We start from the raw sequence: 18,748 nt of genomic DNA, 5'->3' as shown, positions 1-18,748 counted from the left end.
ATCAGCTGGTTGACCCAGCCACAGACAAGGCCAGATACGGGTAGTTTCTTGCCCTGAGAAGCAGGGCAGAATACCTGTTTGCTATGAGTCACTCACTTTCAAGAAGGAACAGGAAAGGGATAAGCAGCATATGCCCAGTCTGTTCTTTCCAGATTTACCCATCAGACATGTCACTCCACCTCCCTTAGGGCAGAGAGAATTAAAAAGGGAGAGAGAGGCCGGCCGGGATCGGTAGCTCATGCCTGTAATTCCAGCACTTTGGGAGACCGAGGCAGGCAGATCACGAGGTCAGGAGATGGAGACCATCCCGGCTAACATGGTGAAACCCCATCTCTACTAAAAATACAAAAAAATTAGCCGGGCGTGGTGGTGGGCACCTGTAGTCCCAGCTACTTGGGAGGCTGAGGCAGGAGAATCACTTGAACCCGGGAGGTGGAGGTTCCAGTGAGCCAAGATTGTGCCACTGCACTCCAGCCTGGGCAACAGAGTGAGACTCTGTCTCATAAATAAATAAATTAAATAAATAAATAAAAATAAAAAGGGAAAGAAGCCAAGAGTCACATTAATTGAGTTCCTTTTACATGGATGGACCTTGAGACTAAAGAAAAAACATTCCTTCAGTAATGTTCTCTTCCCATCACAATGAAAACCAGTCATTTCAGGAGCCTCCAGGCCCTTTGAGGCAAGAGTTAAGCAGTTAATAGCATGGATGGTTGGGGCTATGTCTGTCACCTACAACAGACTATACACTCACCCTATTACTCATCAGCATGAGAGTGGCCAAGCGTATTTCACTGCGTTTGCTGGGGGTATGTGTAGCACAGAAAGAACATGTAGATTTTTCCCACATTCATACCAATTTTTTTGGCTTTTTTTTTTTTTGAGACAAGGTCCCACTCTGTCACCCAGGCTGGAGTGCGGTGGAACAATTTCAGCACACTGCAACCCCTGCCTCCCAGGCTCAAATAATCATCCCACTTAAGCCTCCTGTAGCTGGGACCACAGGCAAGCACCACCATGCCCAGCTCATACCAATGTCTTTTTAAAAAGTGTTGTATGTGGAAATAAATTGAGACTTGTAGAAAAGCTGCAAAAAATAGTGCAGTTTCTACATATCCTTCCCCTATCTTTGGCTAGTGTTAACAACCTGCATAACCATAGTATGATAATCAAGGCTAGGAAATTAACATTGGCGTAGTACTGTTAATGAAACCATGCTTTGTTTTGAGATTCCCACAGTTTTGCCATTTTTGTTCCAAGATCCTATCCGGGATCCCACATTGCATTTCATTGTCATGTCTCCTTCTCCTCTAACCTCTGACAGTGCATCGTTCTTTCCATGTCTTTTGTGATCTTGACACTTTTGAAGAGGACTGGTCTGGACTTTTGTACACTGTCCCTCAGTTTGGGATTGTCTGCTGTCTTCTCATGATCAAATAGAAGTTTTGCATTTTTGACAAGAATCCTCAGAAGAGATGCACCCTTCCCAGTGCACTGTAGCAAGGGGGGCATGCTGTCAATGTCTTACTACTGGTGATGTTAACTTTGATCACTTTTGATTCAGATAGTATCTGCTGGGTTTTTCCACTGTTTACTATATTTTCCTTTGTAATTAATAAATAACTTGAGGAAAATACTTTGAAACTATTTAAATACACTGTTTCTCCTCCAACTTTGGTCAATAATTTCAGTGTCTGTTGGTGGATCTCTCCCACATCAGTTATTACCATGGTGTTCTAATCTTAATTTCTATTTCCCTCATTCCTTCTGCATTTATTAACTGGAATCCTTCTGTAAGAAAAATCTGTCTTCTGCACATATTTACTTATTTATGTATGTCAGCATGAACTCATGGGTATTTACCTTATTGGAGGGGGTTATAATCCAATACTATCATTATTTGTTTTCTTGCTCAAATTGCTCCAGCTCTGTCCACTGGGAAGTTGGAAAGTCCAACCAAAAGCCCCAGCTTTATCCACTGGGTCATTGGTTCAAAAAGGCAAACTGAGGCTTGCAGAAGTGAAGTGGCTTCCAATAAAGCGGTTCAGGGAGAATTCCAGTCTAGTTCTGTTAGACTCCAGGGTTCATGTTCTTTCTGCAGAGTAAGGAATTATTTCAGAATTAGAATGAAATATGGACATGAGCTTCTTTAGTTTCCTCCATCCCATTAAGTAGATGAGGATCTACTTAATGATAAGGCCATTAAAGGAGAGGATCATGGCTTCTGGAAGCAGAGCTTGGTGAAGGAAGTTAGTAGAAGACCCTCATCTTTAAGCACATTTCTTTACATGCCAACATTGTCAGTCATTCTCCTCAGGTCATCTTCATGGTAAAGCTATTAACAATTTCAGTTCATTATTGAAACTTCCATTGCTTACTTTATGACCAAATATCATATGGATTTGCCAGCTATGAATGGAATTTTTGAGCCTAAAGTGGTGGTTTCAACAGGTCAAGAAATCATATATCAAAGGAAGAATTTAGTAAGTGACATGGCCATTTCAATTCCTAGATTATCTCTTTGGCAATGAACATTTATTTGAAAATGGTATTTCTAAAAGCAACAAAATCAGTGATATTTTTTTCTTCTCATTGTCAAGTATTATGTTTTTAAGAAGATGTATAAACCCATAACATTTCTGAAACTACAGCTAGAAAATTATGATTAAGCCCAGAGAGGGAAAAAGTTACCACGTCAACATTGATCCTCTGCACCAAAAGTCTCCTCTGCTTCTTGAAAGCAGAAAATAAGAGAATGATGGAGCCCAAGCAACACTCTAGACCTACCATGGTTAAAATGAGGACATCACAGGAAATAAGACCTGCTGCAACTTTCATTTTAGAGTCCCCGTTTACCAAAAACAGGTGGCTCTGGTTTATGTTGGAGGCACTCCTAAAGGCAGCCATGCTGACACAGAACCTCCGTGCGGTGTGGAGAGGGGGTCCTGTGCAGGTTTCCCTGCAGGGTTTTGCCTTTAAAGAGAACAGCACCTAAAACACCTAAATGCTAGTTTTACTCAGCGGGCCTGTATCCCGCCCACGCTGGAAACAGCCCTCAGGTAGTGGCTCCAGCTTCGCCTCTCTTTTCCTGTTTGTCCCTCAAACTGAGCTGTGTCCCCTGCTAGAATGCAGCCCCTCTCTCCATTACTGTGGATTCCAAGCCAACTGCAGGGTTGGGTCTGCTATAAAGGGCAGGCTTTCTCTAGAGACAGTTTTGTTTTGTTTTGTTTTGTTTTGTTTTGTTTTGTTTTGTTTTGAGACAGTCTTGCTCTGTTGCCCAGGCTGGAATGCATTGGCATGATTATGGCTCACTACAACCTCTGTCTCCCAGGTTCAAGCTATTCTGCCTCAGCCTCCCGAGTAGCTGGGAACATAGGGGGCTGCCACCACGCCCAGCTGATTTTTGTATTTTCAGTAGAGACAGGGTTTCATCATGTTGGCCAGGCTGGTCTCAAATTCCTAACCTCATGATCTGCCCACCTCGGCCTCCCAAAGTGCAGGGATTATAAGCGTGAGCCACCATGCCCGGCTGAGACAGTTCCATTTTAATACATTTTAAAATATGGAGATAAGAGTCTACAAAGCCTATAAAACTAGCAAAGGCCTTTGATAGAGTAGCCTTGACACACGTGGAACTAAGAGACCCTTTTTGATATTCTTCCAAAAGCAAATGTTCTGAACTGTGGTGGCTTTTCTCGTGTAACTGCAGAGGAAAGATTGGGTGGAAAGAATCGATTTCATACTGTAAAGGTGATCAGATTTTGATAGAAGAGAGGACAGCAAGCTACAGCCCTGGGCCAAATGTGGCCCACTGTCTGTGCTATGATTGAGTTGTGCCCACAATTCATGTATTGCAGTCCTAATCCCCAATGTGATGATATTTGGAGATGGGGCCTTGGGAGATAATTAAGGTTAGATGAGGTCATGAGAACAAGGCCCTGGCCTGATGGGAACAGGGTCTTTATAAAATAGGGAGATTCACCTGGAGAGAGAGGGGGAGCTCGCTTTCTGTGCACACACAGAGGAAAGGCCATGTGAGGACACAGAGAGAAGGGGTCACCCACAAGCTAGGAAGAGAGCCTTCACCAGAAACCAAATTTCCTGGAAACTCGATTTTTAACTTGCAGTCTCCCGAACCATGAGAAAATTCATTTCTGTTGTTTAAGCTACACAGTCTGGTATTTTGGTATGCCAGCCTATGCAGACTAATGAAGTGTATTTCTGTAAAGAAAGTTTTAGTGCAACAGCCACACCCATTTGTTTATGTACTGTCTATGGCTGCTTCTATGATACAGTATCAAAATCCAGATATTGGATTCTGACAGAGCATTTGGCCTGCAAAGACCAAAATCTTTGCTGTCTAAGTGAAAAAGTGTGCCCACCCTTGGAATAGAAATGTACTGTATACACTATAGGTTTTGAACATGAAAAGCCACCCCAGTGGGATATTAAAGGGCCAAAGGGAGGAAACCGTCTTAGTGTGCAATAGTCCAACTAGCAATGTCACCTGCAGGAGTGTCCTGGACTTCTCACCTCGTCACCCCACCTATGAGCTCAGTCGTGTACAATGAACAGCTATGCCCTTGACAGTTGAGTCCGTGGAGGGCAGGTACATAGGGGAAGCCTGTCCTCTAAGGGGGCTGATAGAACAGGTCAGTTTTGACAATGGGGTTAGAAAGGAAATGGGTGTGAAGACGACGGAGCCTGGGAAGCAATGAAGAGGAAACGGACTCATCTCTCCCCCTCCTTAGCAGTGGATCCTCAGAGGGTGTTCGGAGGCCTCCCCAAGTCCCAACCACAGAACGGGAGCCAGGCTGTAATGTAGAATGAAATCTTTGCTGTTAGAAAAAATACTTCTCCTTGGATAAATTAAAACTTGCAGTTACAGCCAGGATGTGCTCTCTCCCTCCCCAGTGCAATAATTTGGAAGTTTAGGCGACCCGTGTTAGATCCACCTGTAGGTGCTTCCAGGAATCTGTATATTTAATGAATGCCCAGGTAATTCTTCTGCAAGGAATGAATGCCTGGAAAGCACCCCTTGAGCTGTTCTTCCCTGGTGGGGTTCTAACACTGCGCCTACCTGGGGCCTGGGTGCACCTTCACCAAGGGACTGCCTTTAGTGAAGTATGTGGCAAAGAACTTTGATGAAGTAGCCTTGTTTTCAAAAGGATGGCACCGCATCAGTGATTCAGGACACTAAAGAGTTTTTGTACCTGTCTGCCAGCAGACAGGTCAACCTTCAGGCTTCTGGGTCAGGATGCTGGCCCGGGAACCACGTTCTAACTCTCAGTAATGTGGAATTCCAAAGCTGAGACCACTGCTGCGCCAGACTTACCTCTAGCAAGGTTGTTGCAGGTGTTTTTTATTCGGCCCACTCAAGCTGTGGTGACCCAGCTGTGTGTTAGGAACAAGCAGAAAGGGCTGGATTCAAACAAAGAGAAAACACCATCTTTCTTCTTTCCCCCGTGTAATCAATAATTCAGCCCTCTAAAGCAAGCCAGATGCCTGATGAAGGGCTTGCTGCAAGGAAGAAGACAGGGGCCATTCAGAATCCACATCAACTTCTAAAACTTCTTTCTTCCTCCCTCCTTCTGCCTCACCTCCTGGCTTGCCTTCCACCTGAATGCAAAACTAATGCATCTGCTAAGAAGTGGCCCAAATATAGTCCAAGAGGAACAAGGACAGAGTGTTTAAAGCTGTGGGGGAAAGAGAGTCAGTAATTTTAAATGTCAGCAAATCAGTCTTCATTGACATTACCATCCCCTCTGAATTAAGTGACATGGTGTCTGTGAATTCAATCACAACTACTTGTATGAATGAAGGGCATGAGTCAGAAAATGCTCCATGAGCCAACCCACATCATGGATCTGATTCACTTGCTAGAGGCTTCATATAATTCATAGCTCTAAAAATATGTGTGTATATATGTGTATATATATGTGTGTATTTTATATATATACACACACATATTTCACTTCACATTGTCAAAGTGATCTTAAATGGTATGGAAACAATCATCTGCTTGAAGTTTTTCTATGACATTTATTAAATTATTAAATATCATGGACATTTGCTGAACATTTACGAAGTTCCAAGCATTATTCTAAGTGTTAGGGATACAAAGACTTTCTAGCGACTGATATTTGGGGAGTTACTGACAGCAGGGTTTAAACAATGGGAAAACAGCAGAGTTTTGACAACAATCTGAACTAAGAATTTCCTTCATGAAACTTCTCTAGTAATAGTTAAGGTACCATCTTGTGTGTGGACAATGCTCCTAAAAGCCAATCCAATCAAAATGTGTATCATTTACGACATGGAAAGTGATTTTCAGCAAAATGATTAGAAGGAGCATGACATGTGAAAACAGAAATCTTAAAGTCTTAAATCTGAGTCTACAATCACCTTCTTTAAAAAAAATTATGAAATTAGCATTGCAGTTAACTCTTGGGAAAGGTAAGAGTACAAGACTGTGAGATTGTTGTAAAACGATGACAACAGTTGATGAAATTCTATTTCTTAGACTGATGGAGGATTTACAAGTGTTCCTTTTATGACTGTGCTTCATAACTCACATACATGTTATCAAATAATACATAACAAAAGAACCCCCCTCACCAGGGGCTTTACTCCTATTAGTCCATTTAACATGGAAGGATCATTTCTAATGTCTGTAAAGCAGGGAGAACAGACAATGGCGCAGAAGTATTTTTGTGGCATCGATTTGGATGCATTTCAATCCAAATTTATATTTAATTCCAGTGCGTAGGGTACAGAGGATCCAGTCTGTTTTTCCTTATTTCCACATCTACCTTTTCAGCAGAACTCCGGAGAGTGTAAATTCCTTTATAGTCTGATTTCTTGGGTCCCAGGGAATAGGTACAACGGCTACAGTGGAATGAAGTGCCTGGGAAGGAACCTCAGTATTTTATTTATCCTTTCCTTCATTCCTTGGCATGCCCATCATTCACATCCAAATAAATAAGGCAGATTAATATGAATGACTTCCTCAGGGAGAACAATTTGTGGTGTTTTTAAAGCAAGCACGCATAGCCACCCGTCTCAATCCAAGAGCCCCCAGGAGGCCATCACCTCTCTAAAGACTTAAAGAGGATTAACGTTTTAAACGCTGGGTGGCTTGATTAATTTGGTGATAGTGGGTGGTGTGTTCCACGGGCACACTCCTGGTCTGTGGATTAGAGCCGTGAGAAATGACTTGGCCTTGGCAGGACACATCTCTGCCCCTGCAGGGTGGAGCGGCTGGGAGCTGGTCCAAGCTGGGATTATCCGAGCTACATTTGATGGACAGCCCTTCATCCACCAGTGGAGCCTTCTAGCTCTGGGTCTGCATCTGCGTTAACTAAGATCAGAGCCTCTCACAGTTCTGCCTTTGTCAACCAAGGCCTGGAGGTGAATTGTAGCTTTATGTAACCTCTGTTACCCAGGCGACACCAGCCTAGGAATAAAGTCCTACTCAAAACCAGTCAGAAAAGCACCTCCGGACCTCCTTCAAATAACCCGCTTTCCTTCTGTCATCTTCTCCTTTTCTTCCCTTCATTTACTCATTGATTCCTTTGGTAAATACTTGTGTCATTATGTGCCAGGCACTGTTCTGATTGCTGGAGCTTACATTCTATTAATAAAGACACATTAGTAAAATATGTAGTGTATTAGAAGCGATTAAGAGAAAAATCATGCAGGGAAGAAAGGCAGGAAGCATCTCTCAGCTCTTTGGGGAAGTCTCCAAATGGTGTCCCTCCCCTGTTCTTGGTCATGACCTTCTCCTACCCTAACCCGGCAGTGGTGGTTTCTGAGGCCAGCCATGAGGGTTCAAGGGAACCGGGCCCATGTCCAGCTAGAACCCAGCCATCCCTTACTGCCCATGTTGCTGCTGCAGTTGTGCTGAACTGTAGTGTTCTTTGCCAGACCTATCTCATATTTCAGAGATGTGTCATCGTGTTGTGGACCCCTGTCAAACAATTAAAAGTGGTTCCTGACTACCACCCAGCCCTAAAGGGACCACACTGTTTGGTGCATTGCCTCTGGACCTCTTGCCGTGGTATGACTTAGAGATGGCAACTCACACACTTAGGTGTGTGCACAGACATCCCCCTGCAGACACAGCACTGGAGCACGTATTGTATTGCTTTGTGGTTTCTTTCTTAAATGGTATACTTAACTATCATTCTGGAACTGTCATTGAGAACTTTCCAGATCAGAATAGAGCTCTGTACTTTTCTTCAACTGCTGCTTACCATGTATAGTATAAATGTACCTTTTTCCTATTAAGGATGTGAAAGTGTGTTTTGTTTTGAAGGTACATGGTGAGGAATGGTACTGTTGGATTTGTACATTTTGAATTATGGATCCTTCTGACTGCCCTTATGCCAGTCTCTGCCCCCACCAGCAGTCCATGACAAGGCCCTTGTTTTACTCACAGCTCCTCCTCCCTCAGGCTCAGACCTGATCTCATGGGGTCCGGGTTAAAGGAAAAGCAGAGAGAACCACAGGCACAAGTACCCCTGCCCTGTGACCCTGAGACTTGGGCTTTAGGGCAGCTCCTGGTGGCTCTTTTCTTCAGAGTGTCATTCCCTAGAGCCCTCTGGTGGACACAGCTAGGAGGGAACTTGTACTACACTGAGAAAGAAGCCATTTGAGGATGGTTCATTGGGGGTGTTTATTGACGTCATTTTAAAAATGATACTTTACTCTCATGGTTCTGATTTTAAATGGTAAGAAAGGGTCAAAAGTTTTTTCCCACTCCTCTCCTGTGGCCAAGTAGAATCTCACACCAGAGACAACCAATGTTATCTTTTTTGTGTATTCTTCCATAAATTTTTATGCATATGCATGCAAAATGTGTGTGTTTAATTTTTATTTTCCCCAATGGATGCATGTTATAGCATGGTAGGCAGTGTAGTATAATGGCTAACAGTATAGATTATAAATCCAGATCTCCTGGGCTTAAATCCCAGCTCCACTACATATTACCTGAATGGCCCCTAAGCAAATTACATACCCTATTTTTGCCTCAGTTTCCCCACTTGCAAAATGAGGATTACTGCTAGAGTTACTACAAAGATTAAATGAGTTAATATTCATAAAGCTCTTAAAATTGCATCTGAAGCACAGTAAGAAACAAACTCTTAAAAAAAAAAAAAAAAAGAAGAGGGGAGGGAGAGAAAAGGAAGGAAGGAACTGTCCAGACATACTTTGCTTTGTTTTAAACTCAGTATCATCTTCTATGGCTTTGTGGAATTGCATTGTGCAGATAAGACACTGGAAGTTTACCACTGCCCTGGTGATGGATGGAGTGATGGTCTATTCTTTTGCCATGACACTGTACTCTGCCATGAATAACCTTGTGTACAGTCATTGTGTATGTGTGTGAATATGTCTGTAGGATACATACATAAAAGTGGAATTGCCAGGTCACAGAGTACATGCATTTGCGATGTTGATAGCTATTGCCACATTGCCTTCAGGGAAATTATACCTATTTACTCTCCTAACCAACAATGTGGGAAAGGACCTTTTTCTAAGACTCACGCAGTGTTTATAATAAACTTTTAACACAGTGTTCATAATAAACTTTTAAATCTCTGCCCAAGTGATAGTGGCGTCTCAGTGTAGTTTTAATTTGCATTCTTCTTATGATACGAGAGGGTATCTTTTCATGTGTTTCAAAGCTCTGTTTCTTTTTCTGTGAACTGTCTGTTCATTTGCTTTCTCTATTTTTCTAATGAGTTATTTATTCCTTACTGATTTATTATTTATTCCTTACAGATTTCTAGGACCTTTTTACATATTAAGGAAATCTGCTTTGTGATTGGAATTACAATTATTTTTTCAAATATTTCACTTGTTTTTTTAATCCTATGTATAGGGATTTCAATAGGCAGAGTTTGTATATGTATATAGTGTAATTTTTCAGTATTTTCTGTAATGGCTTCTGGGTGTTGTGTCATAGAATAGCTTTTACAACTCTTACATAAAACTCCCAAGGTTCCAAAGTGTCATTTAGTACTTTTATGGGTTTCTTTCCCCCCAACATTTAAATCTTAGATCTACCTGGAATTTATCCTAAGCATGTGAATGCTGGAACTGTTGAGGAGTTCTAAGTCCTCATTGGGCCCTCCCCACCTGGCAGCATTCCTTATTTCCTTCCAGTGTGAGTCTTTATTCTACACCCCTCTCTTCCTTGGTGCCTCCCAGTCTCTCCTGTGGCTTTCTTCACCAGTTGCATCAGTGCAGGCAGCCATTCGTGTCTAAACCCCAGGGGCATTTTCTTAAAGCTACCTAGCAGCCTGTGTGGTCTTCAATCACGTGTTCCTCACAGGGCAGCTCTCAGCATTCCCCAAAACCATCCCTGCTTGTCCCTGGACCTCCGTTCCCATGCCAGCCTGCCCGCTGAAGTGCCTACAATGAACCTGGACAGTTTTTCTTTGTCTGAAGCTGTGGGAGAGGTGACTTATTTCCACTTCTTTGCAGACTGCAAACATCAGCCTTTCCAAATATCAGTCCCTCTGCCCCAGCCTCACCACTCAGCCCCATCCCACCTCTCTCAAAGGAGGTACCGTGTTATTTCCACCACATGAATTTTCATCAAAAGGATAAGTAAAATGCCTTTGTTTTCTGAAAACCCTCTTTAATCTCAAATTTCCCAATTTCTATTAGCGCCACAACTCCTACCTGTTTCCTCTGCCACTGTCCAGTTTAGAACTAGCGTACTTTTTCTTCTTGAACGTCTCCAAAGTTAGCTCCTCCTTAGCCCGACACCAGCCAGTTGCCTGTCACTTACCTTGATGCCTAGCTCCACATTTCCTTTCATCTGGTTAGAAACCTCTTCAATTACATCCAGTCTCACCCAAAGCATCTCTCGTGCCAGTTTCCAGACTTAGATCTTAAGCAAGGGAGGCTCATAGGAGCCCACAGCTACCCTGAGCCTCATGGCCCTCATGCCTAGAAACCTGCTGGCCCTTGGGCCTCCTCAGGATGCCTGGCCTAGAGCAGCCACCCTGGCAATGGACACACCTATCTGACCTCAGATACCTTTCTCTTTCTTCCCTCTTGGAGCATCTAGTAAATGCCCCTTTTCTTATGGAGCTGTCAACCTTCCCCTTCAGAAAACCTCATTGTGGTGCCCTCAGTTCATGAACCATCAACTTGAGAGCTTGTACCTCTCCTGGGCGTGAACCCAGGAGGCTGAACTTTCAGTGAGCAGAGATGGTGCCACTTATGAAGATAAATTGTTTCTGACTAATGACATATGAGGGTCTCAGCAGCTGTAAAGATTATGGCTCTGTTAGTCCATCTCTTCATAATGACATACACTATGTATCCAACTAACCTACCTCATCACTGATCCTTAACCTTGCAAAGTTTGCCTTAAAAATAAGCTCCCGGCCGGGCGCGGTGGGTCAAGCCTGTAATCCCAGCACTTTGGCGAGGCCGAGACGGGCGGATCACGAGGTCAGGAGATCGAGACCATCCTGGCTAACACGGTGAAACCCCGTCTCTACTAAAAAAAAGTACAAAAAAACTAGCCGGGCGAGGTGGTGAGCGCCTGTAGTCCCAGCTACTCGGGAGGCTGAGGCAGGAGAATGGCGTAAACCCGGTAGGCGGAGCTTGCAGTGAGCAGAGATCCGGCCACTGCACTCCAGCCTGGGTGACAGAGCGAGACTCCGTCTCAAAAAAAAAAAATAAATAAATAAGCTCCCAGCCATGTCACTGAATAAAAATGCAAATCGCAGAGTAGCATATAGGTTGTGATACTGTTAACAAATGTGCGCGAACACACGGGCCTAATTTCTCCGTGGGCATATATGTAAATGTAGAGAAACCAGCCTGGAAGAAAGCACGCCACACTGATGACAGCATCTGCCTCCAGGGGCACGGTGGAGGGCCTGGAACTGGCAGGGGTACTCAACGGCCATTTTCACACTACTGACTTTTTTTAAAGAGAAAAACATATTCAGTAAATTTTTAAGTTTAAAAATTCACTTGAAGAAAAAAACTTCATTGTAGAGGAAGTGGCAAATAAATGCCAGTTAGTGTTTTTCAGACTTAGGAATAAAAAGAGTAGAATGATTTCCTAAAAAGGGCCATGGATGGCAAATGTAGAGACTATGGGAAATCTATAAATGGGCAATGCCCTGAAGTGTATTGCTTAGAAATCAAACAGTGCCTCCCACACATGGATACAGGCATCCTCTGTACCTCGGCTTTAGCTTACCAGAGCAGCCACCTTCCAGGATTTTGTAATGGTCTTAGAAAATCAGTCCCTACAAACATGCAGTTAGAGGGGGAAAATGACATAAAATTGCATGTTTTAAGGTAAATCTAAAGTACTTCTTTACCTCCCGCTTGGAAGTTCTAGGCAGTTTCATTCCTTACTGTTTCTACAGCACCCAAAGTGGCAATTCTCAAGGAGGCGGGAGCCAAAACCAAAACCACACCTGCCCATACACTTGTAGGAAATGAGTGGGTAAGGAGACCCGGTTACTAGTAGGATGCTATATCCCTCAGCTGTGCAAGGCAGCAAACAGGATTAAGACCTGAATTCTAAGTCTAGCTTTAGTATTAAATATTATCTGTCCAAAAAAAAAGAATTCATTAATATAAAATAGCCACATATATGGCCGGGTGCGGTGGCTCACACTTGTAATCCAGCACTTTGGGAGGCCGAGGCGGGCAGATCACAAGGTCAGGAGATTGAGACCATCCTGGCTAACACGGCGAAACCCCATCTCTACTAAAAAACAATTAGCCAGCGTGGTGGTGGGTGCCTGTAGTCCCAGCTACCAGGGAGGCTGAGGCAGGAGAATGGTGTGAACTTGGGAGGCAGAGCTTGCAGTGAGCCGAGATGGCACCACTGCACTACAGCCTGGGCAACAGAGCAAGACTCTGTCTTATTTAAAAAAAAAAAAAAAAAAAAAAAACACATACATATCCACACAACAAGAGCTATCTTCAGCGTAAAGCCCCCTCCCCCTAAAATATCCCAACCATTTTTGTGGTTAGTTGGTAATCCAATTTGCTGCTATACAGTAACACAGTCTTGACAGCATGGAGCCAGAATGCTGGCTTCAAATCCCAGCTGCTCCACTTCCTGTGACCTTGGGCAAGTTACTGAATCTCTCTGGCCCTGAGGCTTCGCATCTGTAAAATGGTAGTGATCATGAGGGCCTCCCCCGTAGGGGTTGCTTGGGGGTAGTGAAGAAGCTGACACATTACAGCTGTCTGAATAGTGCCTGGGAGACAGGAAAACCCTTAAATAAGTTCAGCTAGTATTATTTGAATTGAGTAAACTTCCACCTTTAAGAAATCAAATGATTAAGACACCCTAATTTGATGACTACAGCTTGACAGGCCACACATGCTCTTTGAGACAGGCCCCCTAGTCATCTTGGGACACTCCTTTTTGCACCCAGTATGTGTCACTGAGTGCTAGCTGCGTGGTGCTGGCTTGGCAGATGGCCATGTGTCCTGAGGGCAGAGCGTCTGAGAATTAAGACTGTGAGGGATACACAGCCAGGTGCCCCTTCAGTAGGAATATATTTATTCCCCTTGGGGATTTGGTCTGTCTTCACAGAACCTCAGGATTTCATCAACACATAGTTGAGAGCCATCCCTCTGTGGCCGTTTATAAAGCAATAACAGAGATAAGATCTAGAAGCACTGCTTGTGGTCCTCACTGGCATGAGACAGTTTGAACCAAAAAAAAAAACTGCCTTGTACACAATGTGAACTCTGACTTATACAGACCTACATTTTAACAGCTCTTTATTCACTGGTATTGGCATCTCAAATAGCTTTTGGAACAGTTTGGTTAAAACTAATGAAATAGTGCCTGTCTCTTTCACCATCTATCTTGTGTGTTTTGAGTATCAGTGAGACGATCCGAAGCACCTCCCTGGCCTCACCAAGTCTCTGGGCTGGGGGAGGAGTAAGGAAGAGCCGTCCATTTGGATTTGGACAGAGGGACAGGTATCTTTTTTGCCAGTGCACATTAACTCGGCTCCTTTGGGTCTGTGTTGCAGGGATCATGTACCGCAAATCCTGTGCGTCATCAGCGGCTTGTCTCATCGCCTCTGCCGGGTACCAGTCCTTCTGCTCGCCAGGGAAACTGAACTCAGTGTGCATCAGCTGCTGCAACACCCCTCTTTGCAACGGGCCAAGGCCCAAGAAAAGGGGAAGTTCTGCCTCGGCCCTCAGGCCAGGGCTCTCCACCACGATCCTGCTCCTCAAATTAGCCCTCTTCTCGGCACACTGCTGAAGCTGAAGGAGATGCCGCCCCCTCCCGCATTGTTCTTCCAGCCCTCGCCCCCAACCCCCCACCTCCCTGAGTTGCTTCTGGGTGTCCTTTTTTTCTGGGTAGGGAGCGGGAGTCCATGTTCTCTCTTTGTTCCTGTGCAAATAATGAGGCAGTGTAAAGCATTCTGAATAAATTCAGTCTGGCTGAATTGTCAGTATGTACTTCAAGGAAGGAGGTGGCGTGAAAGTTCACCCCCGTGTCTGTGTAGCCAGGGTCAAGGCCATGCTGGCAGAGTCAGCCCTTAGAAGTCACTGAGCTGGGCATCTGCCTTTTGCAAAGCCTCCAGTGTCCATTCCATCCCTGATGGGGGCATACTTTGAGACTGCAGAGTGAGCGTGGCGTTTTGTTGGGGGGAGGAGGGCCAGTTCCCACTCAAGGCTCCCTCACTTGACATTCATTCAAACTTCATGCTCCTGAAAACCATTCTCTGCAGCAGAATCGGCTGGTTTCGTGCCTGAGTTGGGCTCTAGTGACTCGAGATTCAATGGCTGGGACTTAGACTGGGGTTCGGCCTCACTCTGAAAAGTGCTTAAGAAAACCTTCTTAGTTCTCCTTGCAGAGGAATGGCGCCAGGACGCGACGAAGAGCAGCGGGCGCTGCATGAAGCGGGCGCTGTCCGTGGAGGAGTGCGTGTGGGCGCGCAGGCGCTTCTCGTGGTTGGCGTGCTGCAGCGACAGGCGGCAGCACAGCACCTGCACGAACACCCGCCGAAACTGCTGCGAGGACACCGTGTACAGGAGCGGGTTGATGACCGAGCTGAGGTAGAAGAACGTGTCCGAGAAGGGGAGGAGGATCATGTACGCCCGGAAGTAGGACCTCGTCCAGTCGTGCTTGGGTTTGGCTGCAGCCATGATCCTCCGAATCTGGTTGGGCATCCAGCATACGGCCAATGTCACAACAATCAGCCCTGGGCAGACACGAGCAGGAGGGAGAGACAGAAAAGAGAAAAACACAGCATGAGAACACAGTAAATAAATAAATAAAACCATAAAATATTTAGCTCCTCTGTTCTGTGCTTACTGGCCAGGAAATGGTACCAATTTTTTCAGTGTTGGACTTGACAGCTTTTGCCACAAGCAAGAGAGAATTTAACACTGTTTCAAACCCGGGGGAGTTGACTGTGTTAAAGACCATTAAATGCTTTAGACAGTGTATTTATACCGGTTGATGTCAATTTTTTAAACATGTTTTCATTGGTGTTTGTGTATCCAGAAAGCATTTTATGTTACCCATAAATCTAGTTTTGTCTTTTTGTTTTAAAGAAAAAGATGTATACATGCAGTATAGCTGCATTAGATAAAGCAGTGTTTGTATTTTAAAGGATGTCCACACAAAGACGACCTAGTGATATTTTTAAATCTAATGGAAGTAGTGTCCCTTTGGCAACAAAGCAGCATATTTAATAACACCGGTTTTGCATTCGGTTTCAGGGGAAGCAAAATCAGGAATAGCCTGTCACCTCAATGTTTGCTGGACATATACATGCTAGGTATGCACACCTATAATCGTGATGCTCATATCCGCAACAGCACATGTGTTTCTTTCAGACACTTGTAGATTCATTATCTCTTCCACCCTCATGTGGGGAAAAAGAATTATTCAGAGATGGCAAATATAAAACTTCCTTCAAGTTCAGCCAGTAACATGTTCCCCTTCCTTTGCAGCTCTGAGCTGTGCTGTCAGCAGCCCAGAAGAAATCAGGCCCTAGAGAAGAGACCACTCAAACGCCCCTTCTGTAGATCAAATGTTTACTGCATGGACATTTGTTTGCATGTCCACGTTTGTATTCCAACTTATGTAACCACCACTAGTTCTGCAATTCTGACAGCGATAAAGATGCTACACAGACCATAAACAACTGAAATCACAGGTTTCTTGAGAGTTTAGCCACAGTGACAAAAAAAGAAAAAAGAAAAAAGGAAGATCAGGGTATCTGCGGAGCATTTGCTCTCTTTTTGTAAGAAGCCAAGACACCCAGAATAAATTCCCCTGTAGAGAACTGCTATGTTAAAGCAGGATTTGCATTTTCAGAAATGCTTCCTTCCTCTATTTCAATTGTAGTAAGAAACATTTACTCACATTTTCAATCCTCTGATTTTCTAGGAAACCATAGGGAAGTGACAGTTGGCAATGAATGCTTCCTGCCCATGACCCATGGTAAATATTTTATTAATAAATGGGGGCCAGACATGGTGGTACACGCCTGATATCTCAGCACTTTGGGAGGCCAAGGCAGAAGAATCACTTAAGCCTAGAAGTTTGAGACCCACCTAGGCAACATAGCAAGACCCTATCTCTACAAAAAAAAAAAAAGAAAAACTTAGCCAGGCATGGTGGTACATACACACCTCTGGTCTCAGATACTTGTGGGGCTGAGGTGGGAGGATCACTTAAGCCCAGGAGGTCAAGGCTACAGTGAGACATGAATGTGCCACTGCACTCTAGCCTGGCTGACAGAGTAAAATTCTGTCTCGATAAGCCAATAAATGCTCCAGGAACAGCCAGCCACATTCACACATCCAGAGGTGAGCCTCCTGTATGCACTGGCCTGGGTATTCCTTCCCTGCTGTTGGAGGGGACCCTAGCTGTGTTCAAATCCTCCACAAATCTATATGTGAGCAAGGCGCAGGTTTCTCCTGTCAACTCCCAGTCTAAACTTTGAAATATAAACCAATTTGTTTATTTTTTTGAGTTTGCTCTCCTGAGAACATCCAGTAAATCTGAAACTAAAATAGGTGAGGTAACATATTGATCTGATGAAAAAATGGTGAAAAAAAAATACCACCTTAATTCAAGAGTTTATTCTGAATCACCTAGTTACAGGTGCTGGATAGGAACAACAACAACAAACGTATTTCTGATTTTTAAAAAATGGGTAAGAAATCAGGGACTTTTTTTCCCACTTCTTTGAGGAGTACAGGTGCCCCCAGCCACCTGTGCTATTCCAAATTTATCTTAAGTTCCTGCTCCTTGTTTGCATCTCATTCCGCTCTGACTGAGAGGCTCATTAATTCTGAAGGAACTAGGAAAAAGACCATACCCGAGGAAGCCACATATTTTGACAAAGTTTGCATATTTTTCTCTTCCCTGTCACTGCATTTCAGAGAACATCTACAACCATCTTCATCTGAGGAGTTATTGGCCAGAATATGGCAATTGAGTGCCATTTTAGATGTGAACGGTGCTATACCGTGGGAGGTTGTACTTCAGGCGGTGAGAATCTAGAAAGGCGATGAGAAACACCTTGTACTAACCATGAGCTGAACATAGCACAGCTTTTACAGCCAACAGACAAAGGCAGTGAGAAGAGAAGGCAGGCTTGTGAAACAAGGGGAGAGAATGATAACATTGCTTTTCTTCTGTCCTGTCTTCGCTCCTCGGTTCTCTTGATCTCTTGTTTATATGACCCTTAACGCTTCTGACAGCTTCCCACATGCACTGGCCTGGTGTCAATTGTCCTTTGCTGATCATCCCATCAAAAGCAGCAGAGTTCAGTAAAAAGCAAGACCCAGCCTCCAGGTACAAGGCAAAGGGCAGGGGTAGATAGTTGTGGCGCGGTTTGTAGCCAGGATAAAATTCCTGCTCTGAAGTCAAAAATGAGCTAAAGTAACTAAGTGGGAAGAAGCTCAGTGTGAACAAATCTAACAGAAAACCAACTCAGAGTCGCAATGATGAGGCAAAGAAGGGGAAGTTCGGTTTTCTGGGTGTAAAAGTAGGTAGATATAATAGCAAGGACAAACTTGTAGAACAGGAGAGACAAAGACCTGAGTTAGAAATGGAGACAGATTTTCACATTGTGCACCAGATGGGTGTTTTGATATAACCTACAAAAATGCAGAATATTTATTACTGAGTTTTTCCTATGCCAGTTTCTGTGCTAAGCACTCTGCTACTTTCCCATGCATTTCTCACTCCTAACAACAACCCGGAGAGCTTTGACCTGGTGAGGTCAAAGTAGTTATTCTCTTAATTTAACAAATGACGGAGTGTAGGCTCAGAGAAAGTTAGTTGCCCAAGTGCAATAGCTAGGACACATCCTTGCCAGACTCCACAGTCCATGCTATATATTTTTTCTCAAAACACAATATTGTCTGCTATACATTCAGCTTGAAAAATACAGAAACACAAGCAAGAAAGTAAACACCACAAGTCCACCATGTAAAATGGATACAGTACAGTGCTGTCCACTGAAAATATAGAATGTGAGCCATATATGTAGTTTTAAATTTTCTAGTAGACACATTCAAAGAGAAAAAGAGGTGGGTGAAATCAATTTTAATACTATTTAACCCGATACACTCTCAAATTATTTCACAGGTAATTTCAACATGCAATCAATGTAAAAATTGTTGATGAAATGTCTTACATTTTTTAATACTAAGTCATTGAAACCCAGTATAGCTTTTACTCACACAATATGCCTCAGTTGGG

General features: G+C 43.8%; 2 protein-coding genes across 4 annotated transcripts in view; one reads left to right on the top strand and one right to left on the bottom strand.

Annotated features, from left to right (window-relative positions):
* LYPD1 (LY6/PLAUR domain containing 1) overlaps positions 1-15,471 on the top strand; it is a 32,025-nt gene extending 16,554 nt beyond the window's left edge. For both annotated transcript variants that reach the window (XM_074008903.1, XM_045368197.3), the window contains one exon: positions 14,043-15,471. In XM_074008903.1, coding sequence (XP_073865004.1) covers positions 14,043-14,278 — 236 coding nt within the window. In that variant the 3' untranslated portion in view covers positions 14,279-15,471. The remainder of the gene's footprint in view (positions 1-14,042) is intronic.
* Positions 13,771-18,748, bottom strand: part of GPR39 (G protein-coupled receptor 39) — a 236,092-nt gene continuing 231,114 nt past the window's right edge. For both annotated transcript variants that reach the window (XM_065525417.2, XM_065525418.2), the window contains one exon: positions 13,771-15,224. In XM_065525417.2, the coding sequence (XP_065381489.1) occupies positions 14,716-15,224 (509 nt within the window). In that variant the 3' untranslated portion in view covers positions 13,771-14,715. The remainder of the gene's footprint in view (positions 15,225-18,748) is intronic.

Source organism: Macaca fascicularis, chromosome 12 (genome assembly GCF_037993035.2).
Source record: "Macaca fascicularis isolate 582-1 chromosome 12, T2T-MFA8v1.1".
NCBI classification, from domain to species: Eukaryota; Metazoa; Chordata; class Mammalia; order Primates; family Cercopithecidae; genus Macaca; species Macaca fascicularis.
The sequence above is the reverse complement of the archived record's forward strand: the minus strand, read 5'-3'. Positions and strand labels throughout refer to the sequence as shown.